Raw genomic sequence first — 22,248 nt, forward strand, 5'->3', positions numbered from 1 at the left:
ATGGAGGCCTGGCAGCAGTCATTGACTCAACAGTGAAACCCATCACCAATATAATTCTTAGCTCTTTAAAAAAAGGGGGGGGGGCTCTATATCTTTAAGATGCTTTAAGCTTCCTGCCTCTCACGGTTGGGGGGTCATAAACAATCACATGCGACCTTCAAAAATCCGGACAGACTGGTCAGGTAAGTTAGAAAGCTATCAGAGGGGTTTAAGCCAAGACATTCTTTTTTATGCCCAGGAGACTTACTAACTGGAGCTCTAAGATAATTCCTTTTAGAGGAAGGTGGTGGAGGACAGCCCCCTGTTAATGTCAGAAGCATAGGTGAAAAGCATAATGCAGTACCAGTACGGCAGGAAAACTCTGGTTTGGGGGGTAGATGCTTGAGAAAATTCAGTGAGGCTCCCTTAACGCCTGACTCACATTTGCCTGTCGGACCCCTTAACTTCATGACCTTTGCCACGGGCAGGATTCCTCATGCTGGCTCTCAGCAAAAGGGTGAGTGTGTTGGTGGGTGAGGGTATGGTGGGGCCACCTGGGGGCCAGGTGGATACCCAGAATGGAGGGGGTAGGGTGTGGAGGCCGGGGTTTGGAAGCCTGTGTGGTCCTCTTGCTGTCTCTCTCCCTCTTTCTCCATCTCCCTTACCTGGGGTTTCAGGCTCTTGACATGTCTGGGAGGCAGGATGTGTGTGTGTGTGTGTGTGTGTGTGTGTGTTTGCATGCGAGGGGCTGGGTGTGAGACTGGGGCTGGGCTTGGGCCTGGACTTTGGGCTGGGCGGGCCACAGTTCAAGTTTCTTCTATGGACTCTCTTATTTTTACATTTACTGAGTCTTCTACTTAAGAGTGGCCTCCTCTATGTTTTAGATGCTTGCTCTCCCTTTTCTAGTTTTCTGTCCCTGTTATTTTGTAGGTTAAGTTAGGAATGTTTATAGTCTTGATACCCACTAGATAAATTTTAAAACAACACACAATGATAAAAAGCCAAAAAACCTGAAATTGAAGAGGATCGGAAAATTCTTTATTTTTTTTTAATTTTTATTTTTACTTTATTTTACTTTACAATACTGTATTGGTTTTGGCATACATTGACATGAATCCGCCACGGGTGTACATGAGCTCTCAAACATGAACCCCCCTCCCACCTCGCACCCCACATCATCTCTCCGGATCATCTCCGTGCACCAGCCCCAAGCATCCTGCATCCGCATTGAACATAGACTGGTGATTCGTTTCTTACATGATAGTATACATGTTTCAATGCCATTCTCCCTAATCATGCCACCCTCTCCCTCTCCCTCAGAGTCCAAAAGTCCGCTCTACACATCTGATTGATTACTCAGCCATTAAAAAGAATACATTTGAATCAGTTCTAATGAGATGGATTAAACTGGAGCCGATTATACAGAGTGAAGTAAGCCAGAAAGAAAAAACACCAATACAGTATACTAACACATATATATGGAATTTAGAAAGATGGTAATGATGACCCTGTATGCGGAAAATTCTTTATTTAATTTTTGTGAATTGAATGTTGGTGAGAAATTATTTTCTCCTTATGTAGGTAACACTCATTTCATATATTGTTTTCCTAAAATGAAAGTATCACCATAATTAAGATTATCATTTACTAATATTGTTCTTCCAAGCGGCTTTAGAATTTGGAAATATTCATTTCCAAATGAATATTAAATGAAAAAATATATTTCTTTTATTTAACACACACACACATACACACACACACACACATACACACATACATACACTGGGCAGTCATATTGTGCTAGACAGTATGTTAAGTGCTGAGTGATACAAAGATCATTAAATCCTGTTTCTACCTTTCCATGGCTCACTGACTAAGCACAGGAACACACAGAGATACAGTACTTTGGGTGCATCAAGTGTGCAGTGACTTACCACCTTGGCAAGGGATGAAGAGAGAGAAATTGATAGGAGGATTGATCTGAATCCTGAAGATCATAGGACCCTTCAACCCCAGGTTAAAGTTTTGTTTTCCTTAAGGAAAATAAAAGGGGTATTCTTGGAACTAGAATTTCATTTAAATTTTCTAATTATTTCCAAATTTGAAATTTGAGAGTCTTAGCAGGATTCCTGTTGAGGAGGTAAATGGGTTTTGTTGACTTCCAAGCAGAATCTTTTACTGTGTGCTTAGTTGCTTTAATATGGCCATCATCTTTATTTTTTTAAATTGAAGTATAGTTGGTTTTTAATGCTGTATTTACTTCTGCCATACAGCAAAGTGACTCAGTTATACATATATAAGTATATATATGTGTGTGTGTTTTGTTGTTCAGTCACTCTATACATTCTTTTTAATATTAATTTCCATATAGCTTATACCAGGATATTGAATCTAGTTCTCTGTGCTATGTAGTAGGACCTTTTTATTTATCCATTCTGTATGTAATAGCTTACACCTGCCAACCCCAACCTCTCACTCCATCTCAACCCTTCCTGCTTGGCAACCTCAAATCTGTTTTCCGTATCTGTGAGTCTGTTCCGGTTTCATAGATAAATTCGTCTGTGTCATATATTAGATTCCACAGAAGGTGATACATATGGGGCAGTGCTTAATATTTGATGCTTGGATGTAGTTGGTCAGTAACCACTTGTTATTTGTATAGGAGTTTCTGTATATTTATCTCACCCATTCACTTTCTTAAAAGGAAAAAAAACCAAAAAGAATTGGTAGTTTTAACCTCATCTTGTAGCTAGTGGCCACATGGAGGTAAACAAAGAGATGAAACTTTTTCAAGGTCACACTGTAATTCTTTCAGAGGCTGAGCTAAAAATAACTGAGTCTACTGATTCAAGTCTGAATGTTCTTGCTTATTAGTCATGCTTTTTTGATGTTTAGCACTGTAAGGCGTCATATAGAGAAAAAAAAACTTTACAATATTTTCCAGTTTCTGTTATTAACATGTGAACTTTCATTGTTGAGCATCTGGCCTTCCTGGGCTAGATGCAGGGTGATTGCTGGTCAGTGAAGCAGGCTTTCTCCATACAGCTCTCCTGGAAGCTTTCCTGTGATGAATCCAGGGAATCCAGAGGGACACAGGCCTCTGTTTCTCAGCTGTTGTCTGTTTTCTTGTCATCTGTTTTCTTTGATTCTTTACCATCCTCTAGTACTTTATGGGTGTCTTGGAAATTACTAGAGCCCTGGTGAGAGCTAGCATTGTCCTCAGGGAAATTGTCTTCTGGCTTTAATGTACATGTATTTGGATCAATGAATTGCCATCTGTCTTTGAAGCAGGTGATAGTTAGATCTATAAGCCTCCATAAACATCTATTATTTTTAAACCATAGAATGAGGTTTGTCAGCTCTACAGAAAGGAAAAGATGTTTTTCTTCTTACTGCCTTCCAAATGTGGGGAGCAAATTCAAGTGAAGTGAGAGCTGCATGGCACATGTTTGTGTTTTGTTGCTGATATAACAGCATTTAGCAATAAAGGGGACCAAGACTTTATCTTGTTTTAGCTATTCAGGAGCTGATGATGTCTTAAGTCATTGGACTGAAATTTCACAGTTAATTTGAAAAAACATCTTTTTCAGTGTTTAGTTGAAAAATTGCCATGAAATTTAAGAGATTCCTTTGCACATGCTATACTTAAGCAGAAGCTTGTGAATAGAATTTTGCAGTTAAAATTTAGAAATATGAAATGTTAAGTTGGTGATGCTAAATCACTTTTGATAGAAATCTTTCTAAAGTCACTTAATTATGTGTTTATCTGTCTTTAAAAAAAAAAACATGTGGACTTAATGGTTCATGTGTTTTAAATGGCTTAATGTCACCTTTAGGCCATCATGGTTTCATCCTGTGAAATCATTGGTGTTGCCCTCAGCTGCTATTGAAGTGTAATTGTCTGGTTACTCTAGTTGCCATTTCTGAGATTTTATATCTACGTGGTTTTCTTAACTTTTTACTTCCTGTTAGCTATTGATTCATAGAGCTATCTTTGGTCCGTGCCCCCCACCCCTCATTGCTTCTAATTTGATGTTTCTGGTCAGTTTGCTATTGGTTTATACATCTTGTGATTATGATGTTTGCTATATTTGTTGCACTTCTACTAAATGCAAGGCTCTGTGTTGGTGCATTGTGTAATTATTTCTAATCCTAATGACAGTATTTTCCCAATTAGCAAACCAGGGTCAGGCATGTGAATGCATGTGAATGCTTTAGGGCATTAAGCTGATCAGTGACCCAACCAGGATCTGTACTTAGAAAATCAAATCTGTTATTAATATGAATAAAATAAAATGAAGTGTGTCAGTGAGCTTTTGGAGCACTAGCTAGTCAATTAAGGGCCTGGGCTTTACAATTTAGATTGCATGACTCTCACTGTAGCTTTTCTAAAGGCTATCTTGATTTTTACAACAAAGTTGGAGGACCCACTCTAGGAGTACAGACTTTCTCATGCAGCTTGTTAAGTTATTAGAATGTGAATGTTTAGGGCCAGGAGCAGTCTTATATCCAGCAGTAGTATCTGACAGAGTGTAGACATCCAGTCATTGTCCAATAAATATGCGATGGTCAGGAATCACCCCATCTGTATATAATGCATCAGTGTTACTACAACAGGGAAGGGTTTTACAAGAATGCTGTCCTTTCCCCTAGTATCTTGCCTTACTGGGTCTCATGTCTCTGAATACGATTCAGCAGTGTAAGCTGGGACTGGGAATACTATTCTCAAGTCATTTTAGTTTGGCTTAAAATACACTTTCTAGTTGTTCCTTTAAGATCATGGTTTGTATTGAAGTTAAGCACCCCAGTAGCTTCAGTGATGGGTTTTAATGACTGGCCTGGCTTTTCATGCATTTTGGCATTTGGATACAAACCATGTGTATTTGACCTTGAGCAGGTGCATCTACAGCCATATTTCCCTCTGGTCCTATTAAAAAGGTGCTGAACACACATCTTGGGTGATGGCAACAGTAGTTACTAATTACTGTTACTCCAGGTAAATCTGCATCATAGCTTGATGTACAGTTAGGTTCCTCTTAAGTAACTTTTTCTGATATATATGAAAGTGGAAGAATAATTCCAAATGAATAATATTAGGATTTAATGGAATAGTGTTTGTCAATTCCCTACAATTCTGCCTGGCACATAGAAGGCAGATAGTTGGTGCTATTTCCTTTCCTGTCCTAGTTTATTGCCTTAATGGCTATGTGGCTCAAAGTAGTCAAGGCCAAATTTGTGAAATCAAAACCACTCTGAAATCATATACAAACTCTGGTAAGGATATAATCAGTTACTAGTTGAAAATTAATATTTCTAGTCAATGTTTTTTTTTCCCAAAATTGTTTATATATCAGTTTTTTTCCTCTCTCATTCATTTTCTGTGTCTCTTATTCATTTTCATGTCACTTTATCAGAAATTTTGGTTTTCTTAGGTTTGGAGAAGGAAAGCATATGATGCGGATATAGCTGTGTGATTAGCAGGAGGTACTGATGTTTAAAGTGGGGAGTGGGTAGAGGAGACACAGTATTTCCCCGCCTCGCTTTGCAGCCTTATCTTCCCATGGTTTCCTTCAGAAACTCTCTACTTTAGTCAAGTTAATCAGCTTACTGTTCTATGAACGTGCATTTCATTTTTCTTACTTTGTGCCTTGGTCTGGTAGTGTTTACCCTCTTGTAGCACACTATTGTCTCTCTTTACTTAGTATCTGTAAAAGCTATTTGAGTTCCCATTTCCTCTTTTGTGTCTGTCCCAGCTGGTGTGACTGAAAGTCATCTCCATGTCTCTAATTCTGCCTATATCATATCACATATACTTCTTGGATTTAAGGAATCTTTGGAGCTTCTTTTTCACTTCTTTCTGCTTTTCCTTTCTCCTTGCCTGCTTGCCTGATTCCATCCATTGATCATCCTCTTCTATCCATCGAATACCCATGCCACATCTGCTCTCTGCCAGTCAGTAAGATGGGCACTGAGCATACTGAGGCCTTTATGGATACCAGTTGATTGATTTATCTATTTATTTATTTATTTATTTATTTTTTGGTGTCTAGACCTCCTAATGGTAAATAGTTGAATTTAGCCTGGAAGACTACTAACATTTTTGGGTGGTTGAAAATAAATCATTTTCTCTGAGGTATACTTAGGCTTCCTTGGTGGCTCAATGGGTAAAGAATCTGCCTACAATGCAGGAGACACAGGAGACACAGATTCAATCCCTGAGTCAGGTAGATCGCTTGTAGGAGGAAATAGGAAATAGCAACCCACTTCAGTATTCTTGTCTGAAAAATCCCATGGACAGAGGAGCCTGGTGGGCTACAGTCCAGAGGGTTCCAAAGAGTTGCACATGACTGAGCACTCATACATATGATGGAATCAGTAGTGAAGATAGAATGATACTTCTATAGAATTTGTGTTGAGAGAACATCTATTCCTATTTTTGTAGGTTGATAATTAAAATCAACCCACAAATAACTATTGTTGCTATCAATGATAATGTAGTAATTATATGCTTCCAAATATAAATTTTATTGGTAGTGGAAAAAGAGGAAAACTTTATTATTTTGTTCATTTTTGCTTTTGCATTTTAAGTAATAATCTAATGTTAATGAAATTTAGCATTAAGGGGCCTTCTGTTCAGTTAAGTTCAGTCACTCACTGGTGTCCGACTCTTTGAGACCCCATGAATTGCAGCACACCAGGCCTTCTTGTCCATTAACAACTCCCGGAGTTCACTCAAACTCAGGTCCACCGAATCAGTGATGCCATCCAGCCACTTCATCCTCTGTTTTCCCCTTCTCCTCCAGCCCCCAATCCCTCCCAGCATCAGAGTCTTCTCCAATGAGTCAACTCTTCCCATGAGGTGGCCAAAGTATTGGAGTTTCAGCTTTAGCATCAGTCCTTCCAAAGAACACTCAGGACTGATCTCCTTTAGAATGGGTTGGTTGGATCTCCTTGCAGCCCAAGGGACTCTCAAGAGTCTTCTCCAACACTGCAGTTCAAAAGCATCAATTCTTCGGTGCTCAGCTTTCTTCACAATACAACTCTCATAACCATACATGACCACAGGAAAAACCATAGCCTTGACTAGACGGACCTTAGTCGGCAAACTAATGTCTCTGCTTTTTAATATGCTATCTAGGTTGGTCATAACTTTCCTTCCAAGGAGCAAGTATCTGTTAATTTCATGGCTGCAGTCACCATCTGCAGTGATTTTGGAGCCCCAAAAAATAAAATCTCACACTGTTTCCACTGTTTCCCCATCTATTTCACATGAAGTGATGGGACCAGATGCCATGATCTTAGTTTTCTGAATGTTGAGCTTTAAGCTAAGTTTTTCACTCTCCATTTTCACTTTCATCAAGAGGCTTTTTAGTTCCTCTTCACTTTCTGCCATAAGGGTGGTGTCATCTGCATATCTGAGGTTATTGATATTTCTCATGGCAATCTTGATTCCAGCTTGTGCTTCTTCCAGCCCAGCATTTTTCATGATGTACTCTGCAGATAATTTAAATAAGCAGGGTGACAATATACAGCCTTGACGTACTCCTTTTCCTATTTGGAACCAGTCTGTTGTTCCATGTCCAGTTCTAACTGTTGCTTCCTGACTTCCATATAGGTTTCTCAAGAGACAGGTCAGGTGGTCCTCTTCCTATATCCCCTTGCTTTAGACTGATAGTCACACAGGCTCAAACATGTTCTAAAAAAAGAAAAAGAATATGCATATTCTTATTCTCCTTACTCACATTTTATGATTTTGATGTCCCTTTTTTACATCTTCATGTTTGTCCTTTTGCTGGTCCTTGTGTTATCATTGCTTTCACAATTTTTTTTTAAATCTGTGTGTGTGTGTGTGTGTGTGTGCGTGCGCGTGCGCACATGTGCGCATGTGCGCTAAGTTGCTTCAACCATGTTCAACTTTATGACCCTATAGACTGCAGCCTGCCAGTCTCCTCTGTCCATGGGATTCTCCAGGCATGAATTCTGGAGTGGGTTGCCATGCCCTCCAAGGGAATTTTCCAACTCAGGGTTTGACCCCAGATCTTATATCTCTTGCACTGGCAGGCAGGTTTTTTTACCACTAGCACCAGCTGGGAAGCCCTTTTGATCTGTATACTGGCTTATTTAAGTGATTTCCTTCCCAATTGTGATTTCCTTTTTCAAATAGCATCTTGCTTCTTTTTTCTGTCGAGATGACCTTTCGATATTTCTTTTAGAATAGGCTTAGTATTCTTTTAGTTGTTGCTTGTCTGAGAAATTATTATTTCTCTTCCTGTTCTAAATGATAATCTTGCTGGCTAGAATATTCTAGGTTGCAGATTTTTCTCTGAATGCTTTGAATATATTTTGCTGCTCCCTTTTCTCTAGAAAACTTTATCAGTGTTTCCATAGAGAAATCAGCTGATAGCCTTATGAAGATTCCCTTGTAATTAGCTGTTTGCTTGTCTCTTGCTAGATTTCAAATTCTCTCTTTGACTTTTGCGAGTTTTATTATGTTCTGATGTCTGTTTGGGACCCTCTGTGCTTCCTGTTCTGGATATCTGTTTCCTTCTTTAGGTTTGGGAAGTTTTCAGCCAGAATTTCTTCAAATATGTTTTCAATTTCCTTTTCTCTTTCTTCTCCTTTTGGAATGCCTGTTAGGTGTAGATTTCCCTGTTTTATATTATCCCAGGTGCTTTGCTGTACTTAGTCACTCGGTCATGCCCAGATCTTTGTGACACCATGGACTGTATCCCACCAGGCTCCTCTGTCCATGGGGATTCTCCAGGCAAGAATACTGGAGTGTGTTGCCATGCCATTCTCCAGGGGTCCTTGAACCCAGGGATCAAATCCAGATCTTCTGCATTGCAGATGGATTCTTTACTGTCTGAGCCACCAGGGAAGGTAGGGGCAGTGGTTGGCTCCCAGTTGGCAGTCCCTTGGTGAAGGTGGCTGGCTGCACCAGGGGGATGAGAACAGTGATCTGGGCTGTGTCACAGGACCCTTGTTGGTGGGCTGCTCATGCTCCCAGGAATATGGGGGCAGCAACCCATATCTGCTCTCAGGACCCTCTGCAGTGGCAGAGGGAAGCCCATATCATCCTGTAGGTTTCTTATATTTCTTTTTTTTTTTTAATTTTCATTTGAATTTCTGTCTGATATTTTGATTGGGTAACTGTCTGCTATTTTGATTGGGTAATTTCCATTATTCTATCTTCCAGATCACTTATTCTTTCTTCTGTATTTGTCATCCTGCTATTCATTCTCATGAGCTCAGTTTTCATCTCAGCAAATAAGTTGTCTAATTTTTCTTGGCTCCTCCTTATAGTTTCTAGTTCCTTTTTACAGTTATCTGCATTTCTGTTCATAGCCTTTCTTAATTCTTTCAGTATTTCATTTCTTCCATTATTAGACTGAAGAAGTCTGTTTCATTGTTCTTTCAGGGGAATTCTCTTGATCTTTTAACTAAGAGTGGTTCCTCTGCTTCTTCATTTTTATATTTCACTTACTCTGTGAGTTTAGGAAAAACCAATCTACTCTAGTCTTGGAGGACTGTGTGTGTGTGGGAGCATCCATTGGTAGTGTGTGGGGGTTTAATTTTTTGGAGGGGTGAGGGCTTTTTTGTTATGGATGCTTGCTGTCTCTTTTTTCAGCATGTGCTGGCTGTTATCCTCTTGATAAGGGGTGCGCAGGTGCATGGACTATGCACATGCCCCTGGTAAGGTTGGGGCAGCAGCTGGCTCCCAGTTGGCTGTCCCTTGGTGCAGGCGGCTGGCTGCACTAGGGAGATGAGGACAGTTATTAGTGCTGTATCATGGGAACTTTGTTGGTGATGGGCTGCTCATGCTCTCAGGAATGTGGGGACAGCAACTTGTATCTTCTCTCAGGACCCTCTGCAGTGGCAGTGGTCCATTCCTCTGGAACCCTACATGGCCGTGGTGGCTCAAGCCTGCCCGTGCAACTCATGTAGGTGGCCCCCTGATTCCTGAGAGCATGTGCAGAGATAGAGGCTCCTATGGTGGGCCTGACCCTCTCTTCACATGCCCCCCAGCAGTGGCTCCTTGCCTCTTTGGTGGTCCCAGACTTCTTCTTGAGCTCCCTTGGTTGTAGCGCATCACACCCTCATGCCCTTGGGCTGGCTTGCTGTCTTCGTGCAGCCAACCGTAGTCCTCTCCCCAAGCCTGACCTTAGGCTTGAGCCTCAGTACCCAGCCCCCTTAGTACGAGCATGTGAGGCTAGGGTGTGCCGCTCAGTACTGACCGACTGTGCAGGACTCTCTCTGCTTTGCCCTCTGCACACCTGTCACCATGCTCTTCCCTGAGGCTCCAAAGCTCCCGCTCTGTCCCAGCTGATCTCCCTGCCAGCAAGGAGACCTTTCCTCTTTCACAACTCCATCCCAGGGCCACAGGTCCTGTCCTGATTCCTTCCTCTCTGTTTTTCTTTTGCCTTACCCAGTTGCAGGGAGATTTTCTTTCCCTTTTGGAGGTCTGAGGTCCACTGCCAGCATTTAGTAGATGTTCTGTGAGAATCATCCCACATGTAGATGCATTTTTGATGTATCTCTGGGGAGATGGTGAGCTCCATGTCTTGTTCCTCTGCCATCTTCATTCACTCCCAACTGACTTGTTGGATATAATTTATATCCAATATAAGTTATTGGATATAATATCAGTGACTGAAACCTTTGAGATTTTTTGAATGTTAAATGTATAAATGCACAGATAATAAAACTTCTAGTCAATTTGAAATGGTAGTAATGCAGGATACTGTAACATCAGAAAGATAAGAACAAGAGATAACAGTTATTGGATGCTAGCAGAGGATGCCAGGGAGTGTTGTTCTTAGACACCTGCTTCACTGTGGGTGAGAGAGAGGGAAGCTTTTGTGTCTTCCCTTCAAGGATGTCTCTTGAGGCATTGATTGCATGAGAAATGACTGCCATTATTCTGTGATTGAGTCAGTGTCTGGCATACCCTACCTATTGGTAGCTTTGTTATCTGTTATGCCAGAGCTGCAATGGGTCAGAAATTGTCCTTTTAAATTTTCACAGGGAATAGAGTAATTTCTTGAGAAAATTAAGCTTTTGTTGTGTTTTAAGAATATGCTTAAAAATATTTAACCTTGCTCCTTTCAGTCTCTTTTATACTTCAGGCAGAATGGTCCTTGATGGTAGTTCTCTGGGATCAAGTGCATGTGTGGAGAAGAATTCTGTGACACTTAAATTGTTTCTTTACACACAGTAGCAGCCCTGCAGCAAGAGTGCTGGCTGAGAAGTCTTTCCATTGGCATCCCCTTTTAAGTGTCCCACCTATTTCCTGTAAGATGGGGCAAAGGTTTATTTTTTAATTTAATCTAGTTTATTTATTTACTTATTTATGGCTGTGCTGGTTCTTCATCGCTTTGTGTAGTCTTTCTCTAGTGGTGGCAAGCAGGGGCTGCTCTTCACTGCGATGCTCGGACTTCTCACTGTGGTGGCTTTCTCATTGCAGAGCATAGGCTTTACACATGTGGGCTTCAGTAGTTGCAACTCTCGGACTCTAGAAGTGGGGCTCAGTAGTTGTGGCACACAGGCATGGTTGCTCTATGTCATGTGGAATCTTCCCAGACCAGGGACTGAACCAGTGTTCCCTCTTTTGGCAGGCAGATTCTTACCCACTGAACCACCAGAGAAGTCCCCAGTGATAATTTCCTCCCTCTTAGGTTTCCCAGGTTGCAAAAGTGAATGTAATTCTGCTGGGAAGCTTCTTCTTCCATGTCTCATCCAATCCTTCCATTCATATGAGTTGTGGTTTTAAGAGTTAACTTTATTTTTTTTCTAGTAATGATTCTTTGTATATTTAGAACTTCACTAACTTTAGAGTGGAAGAAAATCCCTATGCTGGAGGATCCCTGTACCATGGAGTAAAGATGCTTTTGGCACTCGTTGGTGGTAAAACCTTGATGGTTTTGATCAAATGTTAAATGTTACTAAAGGGGATTTGAGTTGGAATGCTGCTATCTGATGTGTACTCAGGACCTTGTGTTTTGAACACCAAGATGGTAAATGTGGGTGTGGTGGGTGGTGGACCTGTTTCATGAAAATCTCCAGGAGAGAAGGCTGTGTTGTACAATGTTATAACCCAGGGATTTACAGTGTATGGGGTATTTTTTAATATTGGTGAAAATACATTTTGTAAATCCTTTAATTGTCTACAATAAGTCTTTGATTCTTGAATGCTTTATAGGCTTTGCAGTTTTTTAGTTTTAAACTCTCAATAAAAGTACTACTACTGAATGGTTGTTGTTGAATCATGCAAAGACACCAGGATTTTTGGCCCCCAGAGGAGAAGAATTCAATCCGGGGCCAGAGACGAGTGGTGATGGACTGTCACTAACTAGATGTATCCTGGTGATCACTGTGTCATGCACTACACTAAAAAATCATCTGTACCTGGTGGAATCACACTTTCACCCAGGAGCAAGTGTCTAAGAAATGTATTTGGTTCCTGACTTTGCAGCCACTATTCAGTGATAACTCTATACCATCAAAATGGACATTGGACTGTCTCTGCCACCGATGGCAATCTTCCTTTGCCTCAGTCAAATACACAGCTTCTACCCTGAGAAAAAATGAATATGTAACAATGTTACAATATCATTCTTCAGATAGACTAAATTGTGAATAAAAAGCCTTATGTAAAACAGGAATTGGAAAAGTGATTTGCAATTTCTCTGAGTATTTTGTAACATCCCTTCCTCTATATATGTAACAGTATGCAACACAGTCTATACATTTTTTTCAATATATTGTAGCTAACATGGATGATTGAGACATAACAGCATGTAACTAGCTTCTTAACCGCCTATAGCTAACCACACCTAGTTGAAATAAAGTAAACCTAAGGGATATCTGAGAGCTTTCTCATTTCTGTTATTGCAGATAAGGTAAAAGCAGAGGTATATTATTCTAAGAATATTCGCTAAGCAGATTTATTCATTCAACATACGTTGTGTGTCTACTATGTCTCGGTCATTAGTTTGGACAGTAGAAACATCAGAATTATAAGCAGGGGCCCTGCTCTCAATAATAGATCCTGGGGTGAAAAAGCACATGTCACAGTAGTTCCATTTTTGAGATTAGTTAATGCTGCTGAGGCTGAGTGCTCCCAGTCCTGGGGCCGGCACTGGGGCCATGGTCCTGCCTGGGGCCGGCTGTATCTCAGGGACTGGGGTCTTCTCGAAGACAGTGACTTTCTCAGACACCGGTCTCTTCTCTGAGTTGCTGGCTTTGCCTGGAACTGCCCTCTTTCCTGAGTCAGCTCTCTCCTCCAGCACAGAGATCTTCTGGGACACAGAGCATTTACTGGGGCTGGGGGTCTCATGTCCAGGCTTGCTTCTGGCTCAAGTGTCTTCCCTGCAGCAGACGGCTTCTAGGAGCCTGTATGTGACCTGCCCACCAGGCCCCCCTGCCAGGCGTGCAGTGGGGGAATGGGTACCTGCCAGGCAACATTCTCCAAGGAGAGCTGCCACAATCCCTGGGCCCCCACTCACCTCAGCACCCAGCAGGGCCTCTGGCTTCTTCCTCCACTGGGGCTTGCTGCGAGCTGCCAAATCCCTCTGTGTCTCCTGGTTCTGGGCATTGGGACAGAGACCAGGCCCAGGCTGCTGAAGAGCCCCCTGGCCCGCCCCTTCCCAGGGGAGGACCCCAGGCACTCCTTCCACCCTCTGAGCCACAGGCTTCCACACGGCCGTCCCGCATACAGAGCATCTCCACTGCACTCGGGGCTGTCCCTCCTCTGATGGGTCATCCCACTAAGAGAGGCTTGCAGGGAGACTGGGGCCAGAGGGGTGCACACGGTACCTGTGGGCCCTGCTGTGCTGACTCCTGGGTCCTGCTGATCCACAGGCTGAGCTGCGACTTCAACCCTGAGAGCTCCAAGTTCTCCTGAGGAGAGAGCTCCCACCTTGGGGCTGGGCTGGCATCCCCAGAGGGCCCCCCCCTCACCACATCTACATGGCCAGGCCATGGGACCCTCCCCCGGAGCTGTGTGCACAGCTGGGCTGGGGGCTCAGCAACAGGCATGGCCGGGCCCTTGAGTCTGCCAGACAGACACAGGAAAGCATGGAGCTGTCCCAAAGTGCCCAGGCTCCAGCTCTGCAGACCCCAGGTGGGCCAGTGCACTCACCTTGCAGCTGATGGCTGGGCCCTCTCGGCTCTGGCCTACCAGCTTCTTCTCAAAGAGGTGGCGCTTGCTGGTGACATCCACAGGAGCCACGGGGAACTCAGCGTGGAATCGGTTTGCATCCCTGATGAACTCTGATCTCTGGGAGCAGAGAGCACAGGCCACTGACTCTGGAGGCTGAGGCCCCTGGCATGCCCAGCACACTCCAGGACTCAGCCCACTCACTTCTAGGGCTGAGAGGTATTGCTCCACCTTCAGGTCTATTTTGACCGATCTGGCCAGGAGCCTCACAATGGTGCTGCAGGGCAGGAAGACAGGGCGAGACAAAGCAGGTGAGTCCTTCCCACCCACGGACACTGGGCCTGCCCCTGTGCTCCACCTCACTCTGGCAAAGAGAATGCAGCCTCTGTATACAGAAGGTGGGGGTGCCCTGTCCTCCCGAGACACGGTCCTTTTGGCAGGATCCCCCAGGCCAGAAACAGCTGCTGTCCCTGCCCTGTGGAGTCAGTCCCGCCTCAGACGCTGCTCCCCTCTCTACACCTTCCACCTTCCACCTTCCCAGACCCCAGGCTCCCAATTCCATATCAACCCCATCCTGCCCTCAGGCACAGGCAGCATGAAAGGCTCATGACCTGGGTCTGATGCCCTCCTGAACCTGGTGACCCACCCTGCTCCCCATGCTGCCGCACAAGCTGGTTGGCCTCCATGTGGACTCCGCTCCAAGCCTCTCCGCTTGCCGACCCTCTGTCCAGAGCTGCCTGCAGTGCTCTCCCCACCTCACATCCCCTGATGCCCTCTGCCCCCTGCCATTGCCCTGCTGTCTCACAGAGCTCTCCCCTCCTCACAGGGACTGACACTCACTATCTTGACACTCACTATCTTCTGCCCTCACCCCACTCTCATAGGCTGAGCTTCCGTGACTGCAAGGAGCTCCAGTCTTCGGTTCCCATCGTGACCCCTGGAACCTCCATGCCCTGTAGTTCCTGCACATCTCACACTGAAGCGAGGGCAGCAACTCCTTCATCCACTGTGTGCCCCAGGTCCCCCAGCCTCGCCCCGGACCACTGGCCTCAGAGACAGTCTCAGGGCAGTTGGTGCAGCCTGCGTGCATGAATCCCAAATGCTTGACTCAAATGACCCCAGCACACCCACTCACCCCCACCCCGCCCCCGGCAACCCATGGCCCAGGACGTCCCCTCCTGCCTGCCCCCTCCAGGCAGCAGGACCCTCCCCTTGCTGTACCTCACGACTCAGCCCCACATCAGATGTGTCCCGGGGCCCCCAGGCCCTGACCTGTGGGATAAGGCCACCTTGGAGCTGTCCCTCCGGGGTCTCATCTGGAAAGAGAAGGAATGTGCCAGTGAGCAGAGTCTGTGGCAGCCACAGGCTCCACAAGGGAGGACTTGCCTCTCAGAACACAGCCCACCCTGGGTTCTCCCCAACACACCCCTATATGTAGACCCCAGCCACACCCCCATGAAAGGCCTGCCTTGGGCCTGGGGCATGACCCCTCCCATCAAGCCAGGTCATCAGCCCCCCTTGATGCCCCCAGGTCTTTTCAGGGTGCCTCCTGCCTGCTCCCCACTGCCCTGAGCCCTGCAGGGAGGGGCCCACAGTATCCAGGCTCATCCTGGCATGGGGGCTGGAGCACTGCAGGGTGCTGCTGAAGGTGGGCAAGGACCGTGTCAGCGAGGGGGCCTTGGCCTTAGCATCCGTGCTGGGGGTCCTCACCTGGACGGAGCATGGGATGAGTCATGTGGGAGGAGGGGCAGCCTGGAGCACCCGCAGGCCTGGCTCACCCCAGCAGCCATGGAGCAGTGGCAGCAGGCCAGTCCTCTGACCCCGCCTGCTGCCTCGGTTGTGGGGGTGCAGCCATAGGCCCAGGGCCAGGCCAGTGGACAGGGCTTCCAGGGATGGGGGAGCTTCTAGAAGCATCTGAGGCTTCCATGGAGTCTGGGCCTGGGATGAGGGTGTGGTGTGGGTGCCAGGTGAGACCCCATCCCAGTCCCCTGTCCCTGCAGAGCAGGCAGGGAGGGGAGACACAGCTGGGGCCGGCCTGGAGGAAGGAGGACAGGAGAAAGGGAGGAAGCCAGAGACACCAGGAGGACAGCAGATGGGAGGACAGGAGACAGGGAGGCTGCCAGAGATGCCAGGAGGACGGGGAGGCTGCCAGAGATGCTGGAAGGACAGGGAGGTAGGGGGCACCGCACACCTGCAACGTGAGGGGCAGGAGGCCACCAGCCCTGGGCAGAGGCCCCGGCGAAGACTCGTGTTCCATCTCAGGCCCAGTGCCCCGCTGCCTCCTAGGGTGAGTGCTCCCAGTCCTGGGGCCACACTGAGGCCATGGCCCTGCCTGGGGCCGGCTGCATCTCGGGGAATGGAGTCTTCTCTAACGGTGACTTTCTCAGACACGTGTCTCTTCTCTGAGTTGCTGGCTTTGCCTGGAACTGCCCTCTTTCCTGAGTCAGCTCTCTCCTCCAGCACAGAGATCTTCTGGGACATGGAGCATTTACTGGAGTTGAGGGTCTCATGTCCAGGCTTGCTTTTGGCTCAAGTGTCTTCCCTGCAGCAGACGGCTTCTAGGAGCCCGTATGTGCCATTTCCCCCAGGCCTCCCTGCTAGGACTGCAGTGGAGGAATGGGTGCCTGCCAGGCAACATTCTCCAGGGAGAGCTGCCACAACCCCTGGGGCCCCACTCACCTCAGCACCCAGCAGGGCCTCTGGCTTCTTCCTCCACTGGGGCTTGCTGCGAGCTGCCAAATCCCTCTGTGTCTCCTGGTTCTGGGCATTGGGACAGAGACCAGGCCCAGGCTGCTGCAGAGCCCCCTGGCCCGCCCCTTCCCAGGGGAGGACCCCAGGCACTCCTCCTTCCACCCTCTGAGCCACAGGCTTCCACACGGCCGTCCCACATACAGAGTATCTCCACTGCACTCAGGGCTGTCCCTCCCCTGACGGGCCATCCCACTATGAGAGGCCTGCAGGGAGCCCAGGGCCAGAGGGTTGCACGTGGTACCTGTGGGCCCTGCTGTGCTGACTCCTGGGTCCTGCTGATCCACAGGTTGAGCCGTGACTTCACTACCCCTGAGAGCTCCAAGTTCTCCTGAGAAGAGAGCTCCCACCTTAGGGCCAGGCTGGTATCTCCAGAGGGTCCCCCTCACCACGTCTACATGGCCAGGCCACGGGACCTTTACCCAGAGCTGTGCACACAGCTGAGCTGGGGACTCAGCAGCAGGTATGGCCGGGCCCTTGAGTCCACAAGATGGACACAGGAATGCATGGAGCTGTCCCACAGTGCCCAGGCTCCAGCTTTGCAGACCCCAGGCTCAGTGGCCTTCAGAAACCTGGTGGGCCAGAGCCACTCACCTTGCGGCTGGTGGCTGGGCCCTCTCAGCTCTGGCCCACCAGCTCCTTCTCGAAGAGGTGGCGCTTGCTGGTGACATCCACGGGAGCCACGGAAAACTCAGTGTGGAATGGGTTTGCATCCCTGATGGACTCTGATCTCTGGGAACAGAGAGCACAGGCTGCTGATCCTAGAGGCTGAGGCCCCTGGCACGCCTAGCACACTCCAGGGACTGGCCCACTCACCTGTATGGCTGAGAGGTATTGCTCCAGCTTCAGGCCTAATTTGACTGAGCTGGCCGGGAGCCTCATGCTGGTGCTGCAGGGCAGGAAGACAGGGTGAGACAAAGCAGGTGAGGCCCTGCCCACCCTCTGTACACCGGGCCTGCCCCTGTGCTCCACCTCACTCTGGCAAAGATAATGTGGCCTCCGTATACAGACCGTAGGGGCTCCCTGTCCTCCTGAGACATGGTCCATTCGGCAAAAACCCCCAGGCCAGAAACAGCTGCTGTCCCTGCCCCATAGAATCAGTCCTGCCTCAGACACTGCTCCCTTCTCTCCATCTTCCACCACCTGGCCCCCAGGAACCCCATCCTGCCCTCAGGCACAGGCAGCATGAAAGGCTCATGACCTGGGTCTGATGCCCTCCTGAACCTGCTACTCCCCATGCTGCTGCACTGGCTGGCTGGCCTCCACGTAGACTCCACTCCAAGCCCCTCCGCTTGCCAACTCTCCATCCAGAGCTGCCTGCATAGCTCTCCCCACCTCAAGCCTGTAAGGTACAACCACTCCATTTTCAACAAACACCTCTCCTGTGTCAGGCCCTGCTGCTTACAGATGAGGAGCAAAGACAGGCAGGGAGCTGGCCTGAATCACACAGCAATGGGTGCGAAAGCCGGGAGTGGTGCCCAGGCCCCACGCCTCCATGGCCGCGTGGGTGCAGCGCAGGCCAAATGCCCTGCAGCCCCCTCTCCAGGAGTCGGGGAGCTGCACACAATGCTGCCCCAAACCTGGCCTGCACAAGAGGGGCCCCTCCTGTGCCTCCACCTGCCTGCCCCAGCTCAGGTGAGTTCACTTGATGGCTGAGCCTCCTGCCAGATCTGCGAACTGGGCTTGTTCAGAAGTGAGAGGAGATGTGTCCCCCGAGTGGGTCCAGTCCCCGTGAGAGGCATGTCAGGGAGCTCAGCCTCGGGGCTGGTGGTCAGACCAGCAGCACCTCGTTACCATCAGAGACCATGGGGGTCCCCTAGCAGAAGGGGGCCTGGCTGAAGGCATATGATTGGGCCAGGGCCTGACAACCCCCAGGTCCTGCCCCTGGTGCACGAGCTGTGCACCCACTGGAGAGGCAGGTTAGCACCCTCTCAGGAGCATGGAAGGATGAGCTATGCTTATAAAATGCCCAGCAAGAGGGGCCCAGCTCACCCACACTGGTCCTGACTGCTGTCCTGACCAGCCTGGGGCCCACAGAAGGTCAGCCCACTCCCCAGGCAAGGGCAGCTGGTCCATCCTCACTGGGGTCCCACCTCCCACCCACACCTCTCGGGGGCCGGCAGGTCCTCGTCCATGGTGAATCTCAGGTTCCAGAGTCGCTGCCGGCGTTCTTGCTCCTGTTCCTCCTCGTCCTCCAAGGCCCACTGCTGGGTCTGGCTGAGGGGAACGGAGGGTCAGCGTAGCCTCAGGGTGACGTCCAGAGCATCCCCGCTGCCAATATCGTGGGGGAGGGTAGCAGTGGGCCGGACTTCACCCTGAACCCCCACTGGAATGGAGGTCCACCCGCCTGGCCAACCCCGCACCCTCACTAGAATGGGGGTCCACCCTGCCTGGATGCCCAGGGAAGTGGCAGGGTGGTCACTGCTCAGCCCGAAGGAGGCAGGTGAACCTGGCAGAGCCCAGCTTTGATCTGAGGCTCTCAGATGAACAGTGACTGAGAAACATCCCAGCTCCCCAGCTCCCCTGGGATGTCCCAGCCCCACGGACAGAGATCCCAGATGAACCAGCCATCCCCAAAGGGGAACCCAGCATTGCTTCCCTCACTGTCTAGGTGCTCCAGCCTCCTTCACCTCCGAAAACCAGCCTTCCCGTGGGCAGGAGTGAGGGGCACAGCCTGCCTCTGGCCCCTAGTCACTTAGTCACTCACAGTCACTCATAACGGTCACGCTCCCAGCCATAGTCACTCACAGTCATTCATAGTCATTCTCAGAGCCATAGTCATTCTCATACTGGTCCCCCTCAGAGCCACCCCCCAGACCCCGCCTTCCACCATCCTGGCCTCCAGCCCCGTGTCCCTACCTCCCCTGCCCCAGCCTCCCACAAGTCATCCTCACCCACCTGCCCGCGCACCTACCTCCCCCCAGTGCCCCACTCCCATTCTAGCCAAAGAGCAAAGAATTTCTGAGGAACCAAGCTGGGCTAGCCTCCCACTGGGAACTACAGGGTCACAGATTCACCAGCCAAATACTGAGAAAGAGAAATGAGCCCCGCTCTGCACCGGGAGGGAAAGGGCTGGACTTCAGATGGGGGACAGGACGGCCTGGAGGCCAGAGGCTGGGCCCACTGGGAGGGAGGCCAGGGGCGGGGCCCGTGGAGAGGGAGGCGGGGCCCACGGAGAGGGAGGCGGGGCCCACGGAGAGGGAGGCGGGGCCCACGGAGAGGGAGGCGGGGCCCGCAGGGAGGGAGGCGGGGTCCGCAGGGAGGGAGGCGGGGCCTGCAGGGAGGGAGGCCGGGGGCAGGTCGCGGGGAGGGAGGCCAAGCTTCCCCAGGGGCCACAGGGGAAGCTCCAGGCCATGTGGGCCGGGGCTCCCATCCAGCACTGTCTGGGCCCCGATCGGAAGGGTCCGGGAAGGCCACCCTCTCGCCTCCCAGCATCACTGCAGGGTAGTAAGGCTCCCGCCTGGTTAGCGCCCAAACCTGTTCCCCAGCCTCTCCGCTGCTGTATTCCTACCGTGGCCTCGCCTGCCTCTACAGAGCCTCACATGCAACCACGGAAGAAGTATCATAGGAGCAGCAGACATGTTACCTGGAGGAAACCCACAAGTTTTACCAACTGAATGACATATAAAACCTATCTAAGAAGCTTCCTAAAGGAAAGAGCCCCCGGACCCTGGGGAGACTTCTGTAGGGCCAGGTCAGACAGCCTGCTTAATCCTCCCACCTAAGGGGGGGTCACTTCCCTGCACCTCCCCAGTCCTCCTTCCTAAAAGGGGCAGGAGCCACACCACCACCCTGACCTCTTCGTTCAGGCCCAGCGTCATGTTCGCTGACCTGGTGTTTAGTAAACTCACGTTTTTTGAGCAGGGCTCCCCGCCTCGTGAACAAAAGGACAGGAGGGACAAAAGACAAGGGGCAGCAGCACTGGAGGGGACAGAGCTGTGAGGAGCAGGGGTGCTGGTGGAGCTGGGATGTGCGGCATTGGGGGTGGGGGATGCTGAACTCAGCAGAAGGGGCGCCAGAGCAGGTGCTTGGGGACCAAGGGAGACGCGGGTTCACTCCGTGTGTGGGGAGCCACTAGCAGACTTAAGTGATGGATTTGGGACACAATTTGAAGGCACAGTCTACTGGGTTTGCTGGGGGGCTAGATGGGGATGGGGGGCCAGCGAGGCAATGAGAAAAATGAAGGAAAGTGGGCTTGAGCAGCTCCTGGTGGTGTTTTTAGAAGGCTGGGGGCCATCCGGGAGGGAAGGTTTCAGTGAGATGTCTCAGCAGTGGTGGGTGGTGGGGGCGGCGGGAGGATGTGAAGGGTGAGGAGACACTCAGTGGAGGAGAGAGGAGCCAGCCTGGTGGACCACAGGAAGGGGATGTGCTGAGACAGCAGGAAGGGGCCCAGCAGGACAGTGCTGGGCAAAGAGGCTCCCAGACCCTTAGAAAGAGCCCGATTGGACAAGAGACAACCAGGTGGCTCCAGAAGGAGGAGCTTGTAACGCCCAGCCTCTGAGAAGGTTTAACAAGCAGCAGTATCAGAGATTTGCAAACAAAGTGTGGAGAGCTTGTCCCATGGGGAGAGAAAAGGCCATGGGACAGGGTGCATCCACCACGGTGCCTAGAACATGCATGCCACCAAACGTGGTGTCAGGTACAGAGGGCAGGGCTCTCCTTCTTGTGAGGTCACCAGATCTCTCTCTAACATGTGGGAGCACAAAGGGGCAGCAAACCCTAGGCCCTACAATGGTACCTGCCCACACCTGGCTGTCAGCCTTGCTGGTGGTGCAGACCTCAGCACCCCTGCCTGTCAGGGATCGACTCCCCCTGAGTGGGTGGGAAGGGCTCCAGCCCAGGCACCATGGCCTTGATCATGGGATGGAAACTGGACCACTCCAGGCCTCTGCCGTCACTCACCTTACAGGAATCCATGGCCCCTCAACCAGGCCCTGATGCTCTTCTCCAGGTGAGAAAGGCCCCCTGCACGTGGCTTCCCCTGGGTCCACAAGGTCAGCCCTCCCCCTGTGGACCCTCCCTCGAGTCCACAGTTTGGGGTCAGCAATGTGCTGCAGAGATGAGAGTCCACCCCCCACAGGGAGACTGGCCCAAAGAGCTGGGACTCCCCTGCACACCTGTGGCCAGGTAGGGATGGAATGCCCAGGATTCCTAGGGCCTGAGCAAGCCTGTTCCCACACAGGCCACTCAGCACTCAGGGAAACTGCTGGTTTGTAGGTGGAACCTGGGTCAGACAACGTGTGACCTGTCGGAGTCTAGTCTTGGGGAAGTGACTCATACCAGACAGCTTCTTGCCCAGAGGGTGTCAGCCCAGGCATCCTGGAGTGACCCCCAGCTGTACACCAAGACCCCACTGCTCACCT

At 49.4% G+C, this 22,248-nt stretch overlaps 1 protein-coding gene and 1 long non-coding RNA gene across 2 annotated transcripts; both read right to left on the minus strand.

Moving 5' to 3' along the window:
* Window positions 1-12,964: 12,964 nt before the first annotated feature.
* On the minus strand, window positions 12,965-16,618 carry LOC138439054 (ladinin-1-like). Its single transcript, XM_069587311.1, has 7 exons — window positions 16,481-16,618; window positions 15,731-15,847; window positions 15,410-15,453; window positions 14,342-14,414; window positions 14,120-14,257; window positions 13,795-13,878; window positions 12,965-13,565 (listed from the first exon to the last, which is right to left on the minus strand). Exons 1-7 carry the CDS (start codon window positions 16,616-16,618, stop codon window positions 13,335-13,337), a joined length of 825 nt encoding a protein of 274 aa, XP_069443412.1. The 3' UTR covers window positions 12,965-13,334.
* A 517-nt stretch (window positions 16,619-17,135) lies between these two features.
* On the minus strand, window positions 17,136-17,762 carry LOC138430183 (uncharacterized). The gene is made up of 3 exons (XR_011253039.1): window positions 17,702-17,762; window positions 17,480-17,617; window positions 17,136-17,216 (listed from the first exon to the last, which is right to left on the minus strand). It is a non-coding gene; the product is annotated as an uncharacterized lncRNA (long non-coding RNA).
* Window positions 17,763-22,248: the final 4,486 nt, after the last annotated feature.

Source organism: Ovis canadensis, chromosome 1 (genome assembly GCF_042477335.2).
Source record: "Ovis canadensis isolate MfBH-ARS-UI-01 breed Bighorn chromosome 1, ARS-UI_OviCan_v2, whole genome shotgun sequence".
NCBI classification, from domain to species: Eukaryota; Metazoa; Chordata; class Mammalia; order Artiodactyla; family Bovidae; genus Ovis; species Ovis canadensis.